The following is a 16550-nucleotide window of genomic DNA, read 5'->3' on the forward strand; positions in this document are numbered from 1 at the left end:
TTTTTGAGCGATAAGGGGATAATGGGTTATGGGGAGAGAGCAGGGAAGTGGAGTTGAGTCCATGATCGGATCAACCATGATCTTATTAAATGGTTGAGCAGGCTCGAGGGGCAGGAGACCTCCTCCTGCTTCTATCTCATGTTCTTATGTAGAGGTAAGGCTCTGCCTCGTGCAGTTTTCTGTTTCCCAGGGAACACGGCAGCTGATCTCCAGGATCGTGTGGATAAACTGATGAAAGGTGAGTGTAGAGGTACTGTAGTAGGCTTATATGTTGGCACTAATAATATTATGGATAGAAGACCATTTGTTTTACAGGATACCTACAAAAGCCTCATTGATGCCCTTAAGCAAAGGGGTGCAAGGCAGTAGTCTCCAGGCTATTACCGGTCATGTCCAGATCGATGGAGAGGAATAGCCGAATCGTGGGATTCAACATCTGGCTTCGGGACCTCTGCAAAAAGAAGAAGCTTCACTTCATGGATAATAGGGAGTTGTTCGCTGGACTAGGTAAGTTGTTTAGGACGGATGGCCTCCATCGTAACTTTGTGGGAGGAAAAAGGCTGGCAGGGGGTGTTGAGCATGCTTTCAGAAAGCATTTAAACTCAGTCAGAATGGAGATAGTGCGGATCAGTTTAAAGTTAGTGATAACTACATAGATGTTAAGCATGAAGATGAACCAGGTAGGAAGCAAATAAGAATGAATAACTTTAAGAAATTAGATGGGAGACCTTTAAATTGCTTTTATGTAAATGCATGGAGTGTTAGAAGCAAATGCTGTGATGAACAATTTAGATGTAATGTGTATTTCTGAGACATGGCTAGATGACAATGATGGAACAGAAATTCACCTAAAGGGCTACAAAGATTTGAGAAAGGATAGGGTAGGTCAAAGGGGTGGTGGGGTTGCTATTTTTATCAGTGAAAATCTAACAGCTAGAGAGAGACTTGATATTGCCTCATCAGGCTCAGCTGAAGCTATCTGGGTTCACATGGACCAAGCTCACGGGCAGGGATTAATTATTGTAATTGTTATAGGCCCCCGGGTCAGACACTTGAACGTGAAAAGTTATTATAGAAACAGATCACTGATGTTTTTAATATCAAATGCCACCTTTGTCTGGTGGGTGATTTTAATTTTCCTGGCATTCAGTGGCACGATGGTTTACCTGCTGTTGTGGTGGGAAGTGCAGCTGAAAAATTTATTGACAATATACAAGACTGTTTCCTGACTCAACATGTTAATAAAGTAACGAGGGAAAATCATATATTGGATCTGGTGTTTAGTAGTGAGCCTGACCTCGTATCAGGCCTCCATGTGGGGGAACATCTGGGCAACAGTGATCACAATATTATACGGTTTCAATTGGCTTGTCTAGTAGAACTAAAGGTATCGAGAACCTGCAACTCGTACCGGATTTCAGAAGGACAAACTTTTCCAAAATGGCAGATGATTTGGAACAGGTAAATTGGCTAACCCTCCTCAGTGGTGCTGCGGCCGATGTTGAATATAAGTGGAAAGTTTTTAAGAATCAGATTAAAAATGTGGTAAACAAACATTTACCCAAAATCAAAAGAAGGAAATGTGGTAAGAAAAAGCCAAGGTGGTTGACTGGGTATGTACGACAAATAAGATGTAAACAGAAATGTTTCTACAAATTAAAGAAGTGTAACACTCAAATAAATAGGGTTGTGTGCAAAATACAACTCAAGAAAATTAATGCTGCTATTCGATCAGCAAAACGACTAATGGGAAAAAGGATTATAGACAGCTGTGGCAGTAATGTGAAGAGCTTTTTTAGTTATGTGAAGAGTCAGAGAACTATCAAAGACTGTATTGGGTCACTGAAGGGTGTTCAAGGACAGGTTACAAATGACTCACTGAGTATGGCGGGAATATTAAATGAGTACTTTGCATCAGTAGTCTAAAAATGGTGACAAGGCAGATCCGTGTAACTATAGGCCCATCAGTTTAACATCAGTAATAGGGGAGATGCTTGAAAGAATCATAAGGAATGCAATATATGAATACTTGGATAGGTAGGGACATATTAAGGACACCCAACATGGCTTCATAAAAAAGTGGTCATGTCTTACAATTCTAAATGTATTTTTTGAAGAGGTTACAAAGTTGGTGGATGAGGGAAGCCCAGTTGACATTTTCTACTTAGATTTCCAAAAATCTTTTGACAAGGTACCATACAAGAGGCTTCTCTATAAGATCGGAGCCGCTGGTATTAGTGGAAATAATTTGAGCTGGATTCAGAACTGGCTGGCAGATGCAGGCAAAGAGTAGTTATAGATGGATTTGGATCTGTTTGGAGACTGGTCACCAGCGGTGTCCCACAGGGATCAGTGTTGGGACCATTGCGTTTTACTATTTTTATTAATGATCAGGATTCAGGGGTTGGCGACACAATTTGCAAATTTGCAGATGACACCAAGATCTGTGCTAGTTCTGGAACTGTAGAAGAGGCTCGTCTGATTCAGGCAGATCTTAATGTGTTAGGAAACTGATCTCATGACTTGAAAATGATGTATAACATTAGATAAGTGCAGTGTTATGCATGCGGGCAGGGCAAATGGTCAACATTCATACACTCTCCAGGGAAAGGCATTCAAGATGGTGGAGATAGAAAGAGATTTGGGCATTCTAGTGCATACATCCTTAATGGTACACGAGCAATGCCGTGCAGCGATAGCTCGAGCAAATAAGGTATTGGGGTGTATCCATAGGATAATTGAGTATAAGGCGAGGGGTACTGTTTTGTCCTTGTACAAGACCTTAGTCAAGCCGCACTTGGAATACTCTGTTCAGATTTGCTCTCTTCACATGGTGGGCGATATTGAGGCACTGGAAAGGGTGCAGAAGAGGGCCATTAGACTAATGCCAAGTCTAAAGCATCTTAGTTATCTAGATAGGTTAAAAGAGTTGGGACTCTTTAACTTAAAGCAGCATAGACTTAGGGGGGATATGATTGAGGTTTATAAGATAATGAAGTGAATAGACAGTGTTCCAGCTGACCGTTTATTTCAATTAAATACGTTAGGCAGGACCAGGGGACACAATTTAAGTTGTATGCTAGATCTAGGTTAGATGTCAGGAGGTGGTTCTTTTCACAGAGAATAGTAGACCTCAGGAACATCTGCTGCCCTCTCATGTGGTGGATGCAGACCCACTGAACTCCTTCAAGCAGTAGCTGGATTTGTTCCTGGCTGTGGCGGATATTAACTCTTACAGAAGGTAGATACTGCAGGGAATTTAATGGCCAGAGTGATCTCCTGGACTAGTTTCGACCGCCTAGATGGGTCGGAGAGGAATTGCACAGATTTTTTTCACCTAAATTGGCCTGGGTTTTTTAATCTGTTTTTTTTGCCTCTCCCAGGAGATCACATGGTTTTGGGTGGGGGTGAAGTGTATATGTTGTGATACACAAGGTATCGCAATTGTGTGGGACAAGCTCGATGGACCAGATGGTCTTTACCTGTCTGTCATTGTTTGTATGTTCGTAGGTTGCACATAAGAGACTGTTAGCTAAATTTAAAGTTCATGGAACTGAAGGTAAATTATTGACCTGATTCGGAAATTGGTTACGTGTTAGAAGAAGACAGTAGGGATAATGGTCATTTACTCAAATTGGATCAAAGTGAATGGTCTGATCCGACAAGGAGCTGTGCTGGGGCCTCAACTATTCATTATGTTTATTAATTAAGTGAATATAACAAGAGAGAGCCATGTATCCAAGTTGGCCAATGATACAAAGATTGTTGGTATAGCAAGTCATGTAGACGGGAGCATAAAATCACAAAGGGACATTTGTAAATGAAATGAGTGGGAAATACTGTGGCAGATCGACTTCAATGGAGGCAAGTATGAGGTCATCCATTTTGGACCAAGAAAGGATAGATCTGAGTATGTTTAAATGGTGACAATTTAGGTCAGGGAGATCCAAAGAGATTTAGGGGTCCATTCACAAAGATCACTAAAATATAGTGGTCATGTACAAAAAGTAATCAAAAAGGTTAATAGAGAGACTGAATGGCCTACTCCTGTTCCTATGTTCCTAACCCGTGTGATTCTGAAATGCAGACAGTCTAATTCTGTTAATTAGGGACATTTTATGCAGATTGCAGAGGATGCAGCAGGGCTTGATCCTAAACAGGAGCAATAAGACCTTCTAATACTGACCCATCATGTGACCTGTCCAGGGCAGTAAAAGCAGCCCATGATGAAGTCTGCGTTACCCTCCCTGTGGGAAAGAATCTTTATTTATATAGTGCCTGTCACTGCTCGGGATAGTCACAGCACTTTACAGCCAATGATTTATTTTTGAAGTGGATTCACTTGCTGCTTTTTGTGGGCACATGTGACAGCTGATTTTCCCACAGTGAGGTCCCACACACACAATCAGATAAATATCCAGTTAACCTGTTGTAGTTGGTGTTGGTTGAGAGATAAATATTGGCCAGGTCACTGGGAGAACTCCTCTGTTCTGCTTCAAATCTAAACTTTTACATCATCTGACAGATGGAAACTCTGACAATGCTGTATTCCTTCAGTAGTATGAGCTTAGATGATGTGTACAAGCAGGGGAGGGAGTCTTGAACCTACGACCATCTAACTCAGAAGTGGGAGTGCCACCACTGAGCCCAGGTGGTAATTTAACGGTCCTTATATGAAATATTTAGCCCAGATATCAGAGTTTTATTTGATAAGTTTTAATTCTAACTCAGAATACACAAATGAATAGTCACAAATTCAAATTGAAGATAGGAACAGGGGTAGGTCATTCAGCCCCTTGAGCCTATTAACTGCCATTCAATTAGATTATAACTGATCTCTACATCAACTCCATTTATCCACTGTAGTAGCGAAAAACTTAATCAGAGGAAAAGTAATTTAGTAAAGTTAAAACCGAAAGCAAGAAAGGCTGAGAGAAAGGCTTAATATATTCATGGGAGAATAGCTGGGTCCCACATTCCAGCAATTAGGCTGAAACAAAGAACAACAGATTTCACAAGGGGCTAGGACTAAGGTCAGAGAAATTCTCTGAGGAGATAACACTCCTGAGAGCACACACAAGACAAATGTAGACAGCTCGCTGAAATAATAAGCTGAGGCAGCCATTTTCGAGTCACATGTGATCACAGAAAACAGAGCCTTTTTGAAATGAAGATAGCCAGATATATTTGTCAAGGACACTAGTCTGAGAGTTGGAACCTGGGAACAAATTCACAGAGATGTAACACATAACCAATAGGGGGCCTCCCCAGCCACAGTGGCCATAACTGAATGTACCAATGAAATCATTAGAGACTGAATGTACAAATGAAATTACTGTAACTGTAATAACCAATGAAATTATTGTAACTGTATTAACCAATGTATTAGTAGCAGGTGGGCGGGGACTGGTGGCAAATAACCAATGAAACACTTCCCCGTGTAGTTTCATTATTTTGACTGTATTTTGAATGTATAAAATGTAACAGCACAGGTTGTTCCACGAGACTGGTGATTATAGCATGCAGTATCGTTACTGATGCAACCAGTTATCCCTTGATTAATCAGGTTTTAATAAACAATTTTTTTCTTTGTATATATTGTGTCGAGTGTTAGATTTTTAATAATCCACAATACCCACTGTTGCTCCATATCCCTTGATACGGTTATGCAACAAAAGATCTTTCATCCTCAGACTTGAACATTTCAATTGCCCCAACATCCACATGGTGGAGTGAGTTCCACATTTCCACTACCCTTTGTGCACAAAAGGGTTTGCTTGCAGTAACATATGTTTTATAAATGATGCCTCTTTAGCAGAGGAAGTGCTCCTGACAGGTTTCAGAAAAAAGCCAGTAGATTGTGGTTGAGAACTCAGCATTGCCATAAACAGAAGACCATATTAGCTATTTTCAAAGTTTGTGAAAGTCTTGGTGCGTTCTGTAACGTCAGGATCGAAGTACAATGGGAGATGCACGAGGAAAGTGGACCGTTTTAAACATGATTAATTTTTCCAATTTCCCAACTTGTGAACCCGTCGTCATGAAATGACTGCCCTCCCCATCCCCCACACCACACCCTCCCCTCTCCACCTCTTTCCCCCTCCCTCACCTACCCCCTTCCCCTCCCCCACCCACTCCCTCACCTACCCCTTTCCTCTCCCCCACCCTCCCCCTCGCTCCCTGCCACACGCCTCCCTCGCCCCTTCCCCTACCCATGCGCACTCTCGCTCCCACCTCTACCCCGACCCCACCCCCGACCCCACTAGACCCCACCCACTAACCCGCCCCCTCCCCTTCCCCATCCCAACCCATCCACACCCCACCCCCTCTCCACTCCACCTCTCCCAGAACCCCTCCCCACCCCACCCCCTCCACGAAACCACACCTTTCCCCACACTCTCCCCCACCGCTCCATCTCTCCCAGCCCACCCCCACTCCCTTCCCCACCCCACCGCTCCCCCTCTGGCAGGATAGTCCCACCAGGGGTGGCAGCACAGGGATATACAATCGGGAGGGAATGGCCTTCAGAGACCTCAATATTGACACCGGACACGCCATGAAGTCTCATGGCTTCAAGTCAAGCATGTGCAAGGAAACCTCCTGCTGGTTACCACCTATCGACCTCCATCAGCTAATGAATCAATACTCCTCCATGTTGAACACAACTTGGAAGAAGCACTGAGAGTAGCAAGGGCACAGAATGTACTCTGGGTTGGGGATGTCAATGTCCATCATTAAGAGTGGCTCAGTAGCACCAATACTGACTGAGCTGGCCGAGTCCTGAAAGACATAGCTGCCAGACTGTGCCCGTAGCAGGTGGTGAAAGAGCCAACACGAGGGAAAAACCTACTTGGCCTCGTCCTCATCAAATTACCTGTCGCAGATATATCTGTCCATGAGAGCATTGGTAACAGGAATCACCGCACAATCATTGTGGAGATGAAGTCCCATCTTCACACTGAGGATACCCACTTTCGTGTTGTGTGTCAATACCACCGTGCTAAATGGGATAGATTCAGAACAGATCTAGCTGTTCAAAACTGGGCCTCCATGAGGCGCTGTGGGCCATCAGCAGCAGCAGAATTGTATTCCACCACAATCTGTAACTGGCATATCCCCTCACTCTACCATTACCATCAAGCCTGGGGACCAACTCTGGTTCAATGAAGAGTGTCGAAGAGCAGGCCAGGAGCAGCAATAGGCATACCTGAAAATGAGGTGTCAATGTGGGGAAGCTGCAACACAGGACTACATGCATGATAAAAAGCGAAGTAGCATGCTATAGACAAGGCTAAGCGATGCCACAAACAGCAGATCAGATTAAAGCTCTGTAGTCCTGCCACATCCAGTCATGAATGGTGGTGGACCAGTAAACAATTAACGGGAGGAGGAGACTCCATCAATATCCCCATCCTCAATGATGGTGGCGCCAACACATGAGTACAAAAGAAAAGACTGAAGTGTTTACAACCATCTTCAGCCAGATGTGCCGAGTGGATGATACCTATTGGCCTCCTCCTGAGGTTTTCACCATCACAGAAGCCAGTCTTCAGTCAATTCGATTCACTCCACATGATATCAAGAAACGGTTGAACGCACTGCATACAGCAAAGGCTATGGGCCCCGACAACATCCCGGCAGTTGTGCAAAAGACTTGTGCTCCAGAGTTAGCTGCGCCTCTACCCAAGCTGTTCCAGTACAGTTACAACACTGGCAGCTATCCGACAATGTGGAAAGCTGCCCAGGTATGTCCTGTCCATAAAAGGCAGGACAAATCCAATCCAACCAATTATCGCCCCGTCAGTCTACTCTCAATCATCAGCAAAGTGATAGAAGGTGTCATCAACAGTGCTATCAAATTCTGGTCTTGCCAGTGACGCCCACATCCTGTGAACGAATAATAAAAAAAACAGTATTTCATGCAGATGAGATTAACTTTCTACTAATTTTCTTTTCATTTTAACAATAAATAGCAATATGAACAAAAAGTCTAAAGACTGACAATAATAGCTATGTGCAGGGAATGAGGTTAAACAAGTATTTTCTGTCCCGGCCCCACACCAGCCATTCTGGACAGCAACCTGGCTACCATGAACGTGAGAGCTGGGCTCAGGATTCCCTCAGACCCATTCCACTGCCTGTTGCTCCTTCTTCCCCTTTGTTTTATTTTCTCAATCCCTCCTCTCTCGAGGAATGTTTCCAATTCTCTCTTCATCCCATGTCTACCATCTGATTCATAGAAACATATAAACATAGAAAATAGGTGCAGCAGTAGGCCATTCGGCCCTTCGAGCCTGCACCAGCATTCAATAAGATCATGGCTGATCATTCCCTCAGTACCCCTTTCCTGCTTTCTCTCCATACCCCTTGATCCCTTTAGCCGTATGGGCCATATCTAACACCCCTTGAATATATCCAATGAACTGGCATCAACAACTCCCTGCGGTAGGGAATTCCACAGGTTAACAACTTTCTGAGTGAAGAAGTTTCTCCTCATCTCAGTCCTAAATGGCCTACCCCTTATCATAAGACTGTGTCCCCTGGCTCTGGACTTCCCCAACATCAGGAACATTCTTCCCGCATCTAACCTGTCCAGTCCTGTCAGAATCTTATATGTTTCTATGAGAACCCCTCTCATCCTTCTAAACTCCAGTGTATAAAGGCCCAGTTCATCCAGTCTCTCCTCATATGTCAGTCCAGCCATCCTGGGAATCAGTCTGGTGAGTCTTCGCTGCACTCCCTCAATAGCAAGAACATCCTTCCTCAGATTAGGATACCAAAACAGAACACAATGTTCCAGGTGAGACCTCACCAAGGTCCTGTACAACTGTAGTAAGACCTCCCTGCTCCTATACGCAAATCCCCTCGCTATGAAGGCCAACATACTATTTGCTTTCTTCACCGCCTTCCGTACCTGCATGCCAATTTTCAATGACTGATGAACCATGACACCCAGGTCTTGTTGCACCTCCCCTTTTCCTAATCTGCCACCATTCAGATAATATTCTACCTTCGTGTTTTTGCCCCCAAAGTGGATAACCTCACATTTATCCACATTATACTGCATCTGCAATGTATTTGCCCACTCATCTAACCTGTCCAAGTCACCCTACAGCCTCTTAGCATCCTCCTCACAGCTCACACCGTGACCCAGCTTAGTGTCATCTGCAAACATGGTGATATTACACTCAATTCCTTCATCTAAATCATTAATGTATATTGTAAAGAGCTGGGGTCCCAGTACTGAGCCCTGCGGCACCCCACTAGTCACTGCCTGCCATTCTGAAAAGGACTTGTTTATCCTGACTCTCTGCTTCCTGTCTGCCAACCAGTTCTCTATTCACGTCAGTACATTACCCCAAATACCATGTGCTTTGATTCTGCACACCAATCTATAACGAGGAGGCATAGTTTTAACGTGGTTGGTGGAAGGTTTAGAGGTGATTTGAGGGGGGGCTTCTTTACGCAGAGGGTAAGGGCCATATCCAACTTCCTCTTGAATATATCCAATGAACTGGCATCAACAACTCTCTGCGGAAGAGAATTCCTCGGGTTAACAAGTCTTTGAGTGAAGAAGTTTTTCCTCATCTCAGTCCTAAATGGCTTACCCCTTATCCTTAGAATGTGACCCTAGTTCTGGACTCCCCAACATCGGGAAAATTCTTCCTGCATCTAACCTGTCCAGTCCCGCCAAAATTTTATATGTTTCTATGAGATCCCCTCTCATTCTTCTAAACTCCAGTGAATACAGGCCCAGTCGATCCAGTCTCTCCTCATATGTCAGTCCTGCCATCCCAGGAATCAGTCTGGTGAACCTTCACTGCACTCCCTCAATAGCAAGGAAACCAAAACTGAACACAATAATCCAGGTGAGGCCTCATAGCTGCAGCAAGACCTCCCTGCTCCTATACTCAAATCCCCTAGCTATGAAGGCAAACATGCCATTTGCCTTCTTCACCGCCTACTGCACCTGCATGCCAACTTTCAATGACTGATGTACCATGACACCCAGGTCTCATTGCACCTCCCCTTTTCCATTCAGATAATATTCTGCCTTCATGCTTTTGCCACCAAAGTGGATAACCTCACATTTATCCACATTATGCTGCATCTGCCATGCATTTGCCCACTCACCTAACCTGTCCAAGTCACCTGCAGCCCCTTAGCATCCTCCTCACAGCTCACACCGCCACCTAGCTTAGTGTCAGCTGCAAACTTGGAGATATTACTCTCAATTCCTTCATCTAAATCATTGATGTAATTTGTAAATAACTGGGTCCCAGCACTGAGCCCTGTGGCATTCCACTAGTCACTGCCTGCCATTCTGAAAAGGACCCATTTATCCCGACTCTCTGCTTCCTGTCTGCAAACCAGTTCTCTATCCATGTCAATACATTACCGCCAATACCATGTGCTTTAATTTTGCACACCAATCTCTTGTGTGGGACCTTGTCAAAAGCCTTTTGAAAGTCCAAATACACCACATCCACTGTTTCTCCCTTGTCCACTCTACTAGTTACATTCTCAAAAAATTCCAGAAGATTTGTCAAGGATGATTTCCCTTTCATAAATCCATGCTGACTTGGACCGATCCTGTCACTGCTTTCCAAATGCGCTGCTATTTCATCTTTAATAATTGATTCCAACATTTTCCCCACTACTGATGTCAGGCTAACTGGTCTATAATTAGTAGTTTTCTCTCTCCTTCTTTTTCTAAAAAGTGGTGTTACATTAGCTACCCTCCAGTCCATAGGAACTGATCCGGAGTCGATAGACTGTTGGAAAATGATCACCAATGCATCCACTATTTCTATGGTCACTTCCTTAAGTACTCTGGGATGCAGACTATCAGGCCCCGGGGATTTATCGCCCTTCAATCCATCAATTTCCCTAACACAATTTCCCGCCTAATAAGGATATCGTTCAGTTCCTCCTTCTCACTAGACCTTCAGTCCCCTAGTATTTCTGGAAGATTATTTGTGTCTTCCTTCATGAAGACAGAACCAAAGTATTTGTTCCACTGGTCTGCCATTTCTTTGTTCCCCATTATAAATTCACCTGAATCTGACTGCAAGGGACCTACATTTGTCTTCACTAATTTTTTTCTCTTCACATATTTATAGAAGCTTTTCAGTCAGTCTTCCCAGCAAGCTTCCTCTCATACTCTATTTTCCCCCTCCAAATTAAACTCGTTGTCCTCCTCTGCTGAATTATAAATTCCTCCCAGTCCTCAGATTTGCTGCTTTTTCTGGCCAATTTATATGCCTCTTCCTTGGATTTAACACTATTCTTAATTTCTCTTGTTAGCCACAGTTGAGCCACCTTCCCCGTTTTATTTTTACTCCAGACAGGGATATATAATTGTTGAACTTCATCCATGTGATCTTTCAATGGTCATCTCTGATATCTGATCATATCCCTAATATCCTTTCAGTGAAAACATTCTCTCTGCTCTCCCTTCCTATGCAAAACTTAATTTGTGCCACCTGGTATGTCGCCCCCTCATCATACAGAGCAACTTATACGGATCAATTCCGTCTGCTCTCTAAGGATCTTGAACACTTTCATCTGACAACCTCCTTAACCTTTCCTGATAAATTACACTCCTGATCTCCAAATCATCTTTCTTGCTCATCTCTGTAATCTTTCAAAAGCAATAATATCCTTCCTATAATTGGGTGACCAAAGATGTACACAGTCATGCAGAATAGGTTCTACTCATTGTTTTATATTTGTGCCAGTAAGATTTAAGTCCTTCTGAATCTGGTTATAATGTTCCTGATTTTTCCTCTCTCATCTTCTGCTATCTGGAGCCGTCATCTCCCGATCCTTATCTCCTGGGAGTGGATCGAGGGGGAATCACAGATTCACCTTACAGGTGTGATGTAATTACCCAAACTTGCGAATGAACCCTTCCCTGGGATTTGGAGCGGGGTCAGCGTTTATGGCTAGAGATGGCCGGGAGTTCTGCTCTGTCCCTATATGTAGTGGAGCTGGAAGCCCAGAATTCCGACTCCGGCACTTCATGGTACAACACTCCTTTCATTATAACACAGCAGATTCTCTGATTTACCGTGAGCTCTGCCATTTGAGATCCTCCAGTAACATTTAAATTACCAAGACTGAACACTTTGCCTCCCACCCTGAAATGTTTTTGAGCTTGATAAGTTCCCATTTTGCACTACCCTCTGTTTTATTTATTGAGCCAATATCAGCTCGAACGTGCACAACACCAATGATGTCCGAACCCTGAGCTGGAAGGGAAGAGGAAGCTCGCCTTTCCTGTGCTTTCACAAGAGACAAGATCAGTTACTTTGTTCAGAGTAATGCCTGAGAACCTCAGGGTGTTGTGTATCGCTGTGCTGGGAGCTTTGCTGCTCAGTCTCTGGACTCCTTCACTAGTCTCTTCCTACAAGGTAGGCAATCTTACTGCAATCTTACTTCTTTTCAAAGGATTGATGTAAATGTGGTTTTAATAACTGATCACATTTGGACATTGCTCAAAGATCTAGTCCCTTTTTGATCTTTCACTGCTTCAGATCAATTCTTCTGTTGCACCCTGTTCCTCTTTAGACTAAACAAGGGCATCGTGCTTATTTATTTAGTTTTCTCTCATTTTTCATAAAGCTCGAAGAAGGAGGTTTCTTACAGCTAAACGACTGTCAATATTTAAGTCCAAAACTGGTGTCTTAAATCTGAACAAAGTAAATTATGTAGGAATGAGGGGCGAGTTGGCTGAGGTAAATTGGGAAACTACATTAAAAGATTTGATAGTAGTTAAGCAATGGCAAACATTTAAAGAAATAATTCGCAACGAATATAAATTTGCTTAAGGAATAAAAACCCTACGGGAAATGTGGTCCAACCGTGGCTAACAAGAGAATTTAAAGATAGTATTAGATTAAAGGAAAAGGCTTATAATGTTGACAAAAGGAGCAGTAAGCCTGAGGTTTGGGAGGATTTTAAAATTCAGTGAGGAACACCAAGAAAAAAAAGACAAGAATTTTAGGCGTTGCTTAACTGGAAGCCAATGTAGGTCAGCGAGCACAGTGGTGATGGGTGAGTGGGACTTGGTGCAAGTTAGGATACGACAGCAGATTTTTGGATGACCTCAAGTTTACGGAGCATAGAACGTGAGAGGCTAGCCAGGAGTGCGTTGAATTAATCATGTCTAGAGGTAACAAAGACATGGATTAGGGTTTCAGCAGTGGATGAGCTGAGGTAGGGGTGGAGTTGGGTGATGTTCTGTAGGTGGAAATAGGTGGACTTAGTGATAGCACGTTCAACTATATGAAGGACACCACCACTAGCGCTATTTAAAATTATCATAAAATACTTGCAGGTTAGTTGCTGGATTATTTCTTCTGTATCTTGCTGAAATTCTATGGTTTGGATGTTTTTCATACTGGTTAAAACTTCAATATTCGACATGGAGTGGTCTATCTGGTGCTGACTTACTTTTTGGTGACTTAAAGGCTTGTGCACAAATCAGTTGCTTCCAGGCATGAGTGGCCTAGTAGGGTTTTCTCTTGGCATTGAGCATGACTAGGAGAGTGAGCAGAGGCCTCGCAGAGTAGGAAGAAGGAGGAGGAGGGAGGGGGAGAAGTGCACTCAGCAGGAGGCTATGTCCGCAGAGGCCCAGAAGAGTGAGGTCCCAGGACAGCATGGACCAGCCCACACTGCGGTATGTATGCACACTTGGTTCGTGCAGCAGAGCAGGTCTCCAGCTGTCCTGGTTCAACCCTTGCCACTGGATAAAGACCTAGCTCTGTTGAGCCCGTATGGTGGCTGATGTGCAACGGTCACCACACATTAAAAAAATCCATGCACAGTCAACTTCCACCCTTCAATTGGATTCAGGACTGGAACATCGGGTCCTTCATTGAAACATCTGTGAACTCATGTGGAAGCAAGTGATCCTCGTTCGAGGGACCACCTATGATGATGATATCCGCGAGAGCCTTTAGGGAGCAGGTCTGTTGATGAACAAACTTCTGGAGTGTTGTGATGCCCTGAAAGGCCCTTTGAACATTGGTATCTATGGCCACGATGGCAACAGTCTGAGCTTCCATGACCGCAAGCTGAGATTGCATGACAGTAGCCTGAGCCTCCACTGCAGCACTCAGACGTTGGGTGGATGCTACTTGTGCTGCAATGGAAGCTGAGACATCGGCCATGAGACACTGCATCCTGCTTGGTTCCACAGGTGTTCTGCTGGAGGTAGCCACCCGTTCCATGTTGGAAATGATGGGCCCCAAGTTCTGCGCAAAGCCCTGTGCCAAGTTGGTGCCTGAGTCGTCCATGCTCCTTAACATTGAACATAAGCTTTCTGGCAGGCTTTCCGGTACACCAAGCATTTGTGTGTGTCCACCCATCAGCCTCTTGTGTAACCTGGCCCATCAAAGTTGTTATGTAATGATGTGTGTATCGTCCCAGTACCTTAAATGTATCGTAAGTACTATGCCACACCACAGAGGGTGCTGCGGTGGGAAACCCTGGTAGTATCTGTAACAAGGGCTATATGAGGCTGTCCACCACACCTGGGAGGCACTCTGGAGCTGAACAATAAAGGACGAAGGTCACAGCAGTTAGACTTACACCAGACCGTGTGCAGTCAGTGATTTGTGTGCTACATACACCACATTGGCAACGAGGAAGCGGACGAGCTCCACGCAACCATGGCTACTCTGTGCTCGCTAAAGGATTTTACCGTGGGCAATGATTGGGAGGCCTTTACGGAAAGGCTCGAGTACTACTTCACAGCAAAGGACCTGACGGAGGACACATACTCAATGAGAGAGAAGCTTAAGGCGATATTGCTTTCCAGTTGTGGAGATGAGGTTTACTGTCTCGTCAGGGATTTGCTGGCACCTGGGAGCGCCAGGGACAAGTCATACGAGGAGCTGACTGAACTCATTCGTGACCAGTTGAAACCGAAGGAGAGCATCCTCATGCCAGATACAAATTTTACCATCACTGCAGACCCGAGGACCAGGATATCACCAAATATGCTGCAGACCTCAGGAGACTCGCGGCGCCATGTGATTTTGGGGCACACCTTGACGAGGCTCTGCGGGACGTTTTCGTTATGGGGATTGGCAATAGGGCCTGCTTCACAAGCTGCTGGCCATGGAACCCACAGTCACTCTGACAAAGGCCATCACCATCAGCCGGGCATATATGACCTCGACTTGCAGCACCAAACAAATGATCCACACAGTCTCGAACCAGGCAGGCACTGTCCACAGGATAGCGCCCACCACGGACAAAACTGCAGAACGTGGCTCTGCCCGGGGCAGAGAGCACGGACCTCGGGATCCTGGAGCTCAGAGTCCGCCGAGGAGGGCCAATCAAGCAGCAGCATGCTGACGCTGTGGAGGAAGCCATGGGGCTCACCAGTGCAGGTTTGCGGAGTATACGTGCAATACCTGCCACGTTAAAGGCCACCTTCAGCGTATGTGTAAAAGAAATCGGACTCACCATGTAGCTGAGGAGATGGGGGATGATCCACTGTTCAGCGAGGAGCAGGCAGAAGAAGATGAGGTGCTTGGACTGTATACGTGCACCGACGATTCGCCCCCAGTGATAAGTGAAGTAAAAATCAACGGAGTCCCAGTGAGTATGGAAGTGGACACGGGCTCGGGTCCGTCGTTGATGAGTCAGAGAACTTTTGATAAACTGTGGATTAACCCAGCTGCACGACCCAAGCTGGTCCCGGTCGCGGCGAAGCTGCGTACCTACACCAGGGAACTTATACCTGTTCTCGGCAGAGCGATGGTGCAGGTATCCCACGGGGACGAGACGCACACTTTACCTTTGTGGGTCATTGCAGGCGATGGGCCGACGCTCCTCGGCCGGAGGTGGATGGGGAAGGTCCGTGGGAGCTGGGAAGACTTCATCACTCCACAGGCTGCTGCTCCCCGGGGTGTTGCCGTGCCCCGGGTCCCCAGAGAGCACCGCCGACTGAGCTGGAGCTGCAGGCTCAATCCACCCACAGGCAAGTCCCAGCCCCGGGCCTCACACAGAGACCCTGCAGTCTCAGTCCCCACAGGCAAGTCCCAGGCCCGGATCTTACACAGAGACCCTGCAGTCTCAGTCCCCACAGGCAAGCCCCAGGCCCGGATGTCACACAGAGACCCTGCAGCCCCAGCCCCCACAGGCAAGCAGCCCTGCACAGAGGGACCCAAGGGGGGGTGGGGGTTGAGCCGGCGGGGCGCTGCGGGAGGGGTGCTGAGGGATCCAAGGGCCGGCGGTTCGGAAGGGCCCCGCAGAGGAGCTGGTAGCGTCAGTCGGCGGCCATGGCAGCCGCAGGGGAGGCCGCGGGGGGATGCGGCAAGTCAGGTGGCAGCGGAGGGGAGGGGAGCGGAGGCTGCGACGGCGGAGGGCATCCGGAGCGGCGGAGAAGAAGAAGGCGGCGGCGAAGAAGGCGGCGGCTGCAGAGCATCAAAGATGGCGGCGCCCAAGGAGAAGCCTCGTGGAATCCTCCTGCATCAAAGATGGCGCCTTAAAGAGGAAATGCACCTGGGAGTCTTAAAAGGGCCTTACAAAGA

General features: G+C 45.8%; 1 protein-coding gene across 1 annotated transcript in view; it reads left to right on the forward strand.

The window, feature by feature from the left end:
- Nucleotides 1-389: 389 nt before the first annotated feature.
- The window catches only part of LOC139262434 (obscurin-like), a 145838-nt gene continuing 129677 nt past the window's right edge, over nt 390-16550 (forward strand). Inside the window, exons 1-2 of the mRNA XM_070877624.1 lie at nt 390-507; nt 12336-12416. Coding sequence (XP_070733725.1) covers nt 390-507; nt 12336-12416 — 199 coding nt within the window. The remainder of the gene's footprint in view (nt 508-12335; nt 12417-16550) is intronic.

This window comes from Pristiophorus japonicus, chromosome 4, assembly GCF_044704955.1.
Source record: "Pristiophorus japonicus isolate sPriJap1 chromosome 4, sPriJap1.hap1, whole genome shotgun sequence".
In the NCBI taxonomy this organism is placed as follows: Eukaryota; Metazoa; Chordata; class Chondrichthyes; family Pristiophoridae; genus Pristiophorus; species Pristiophorus japonicus.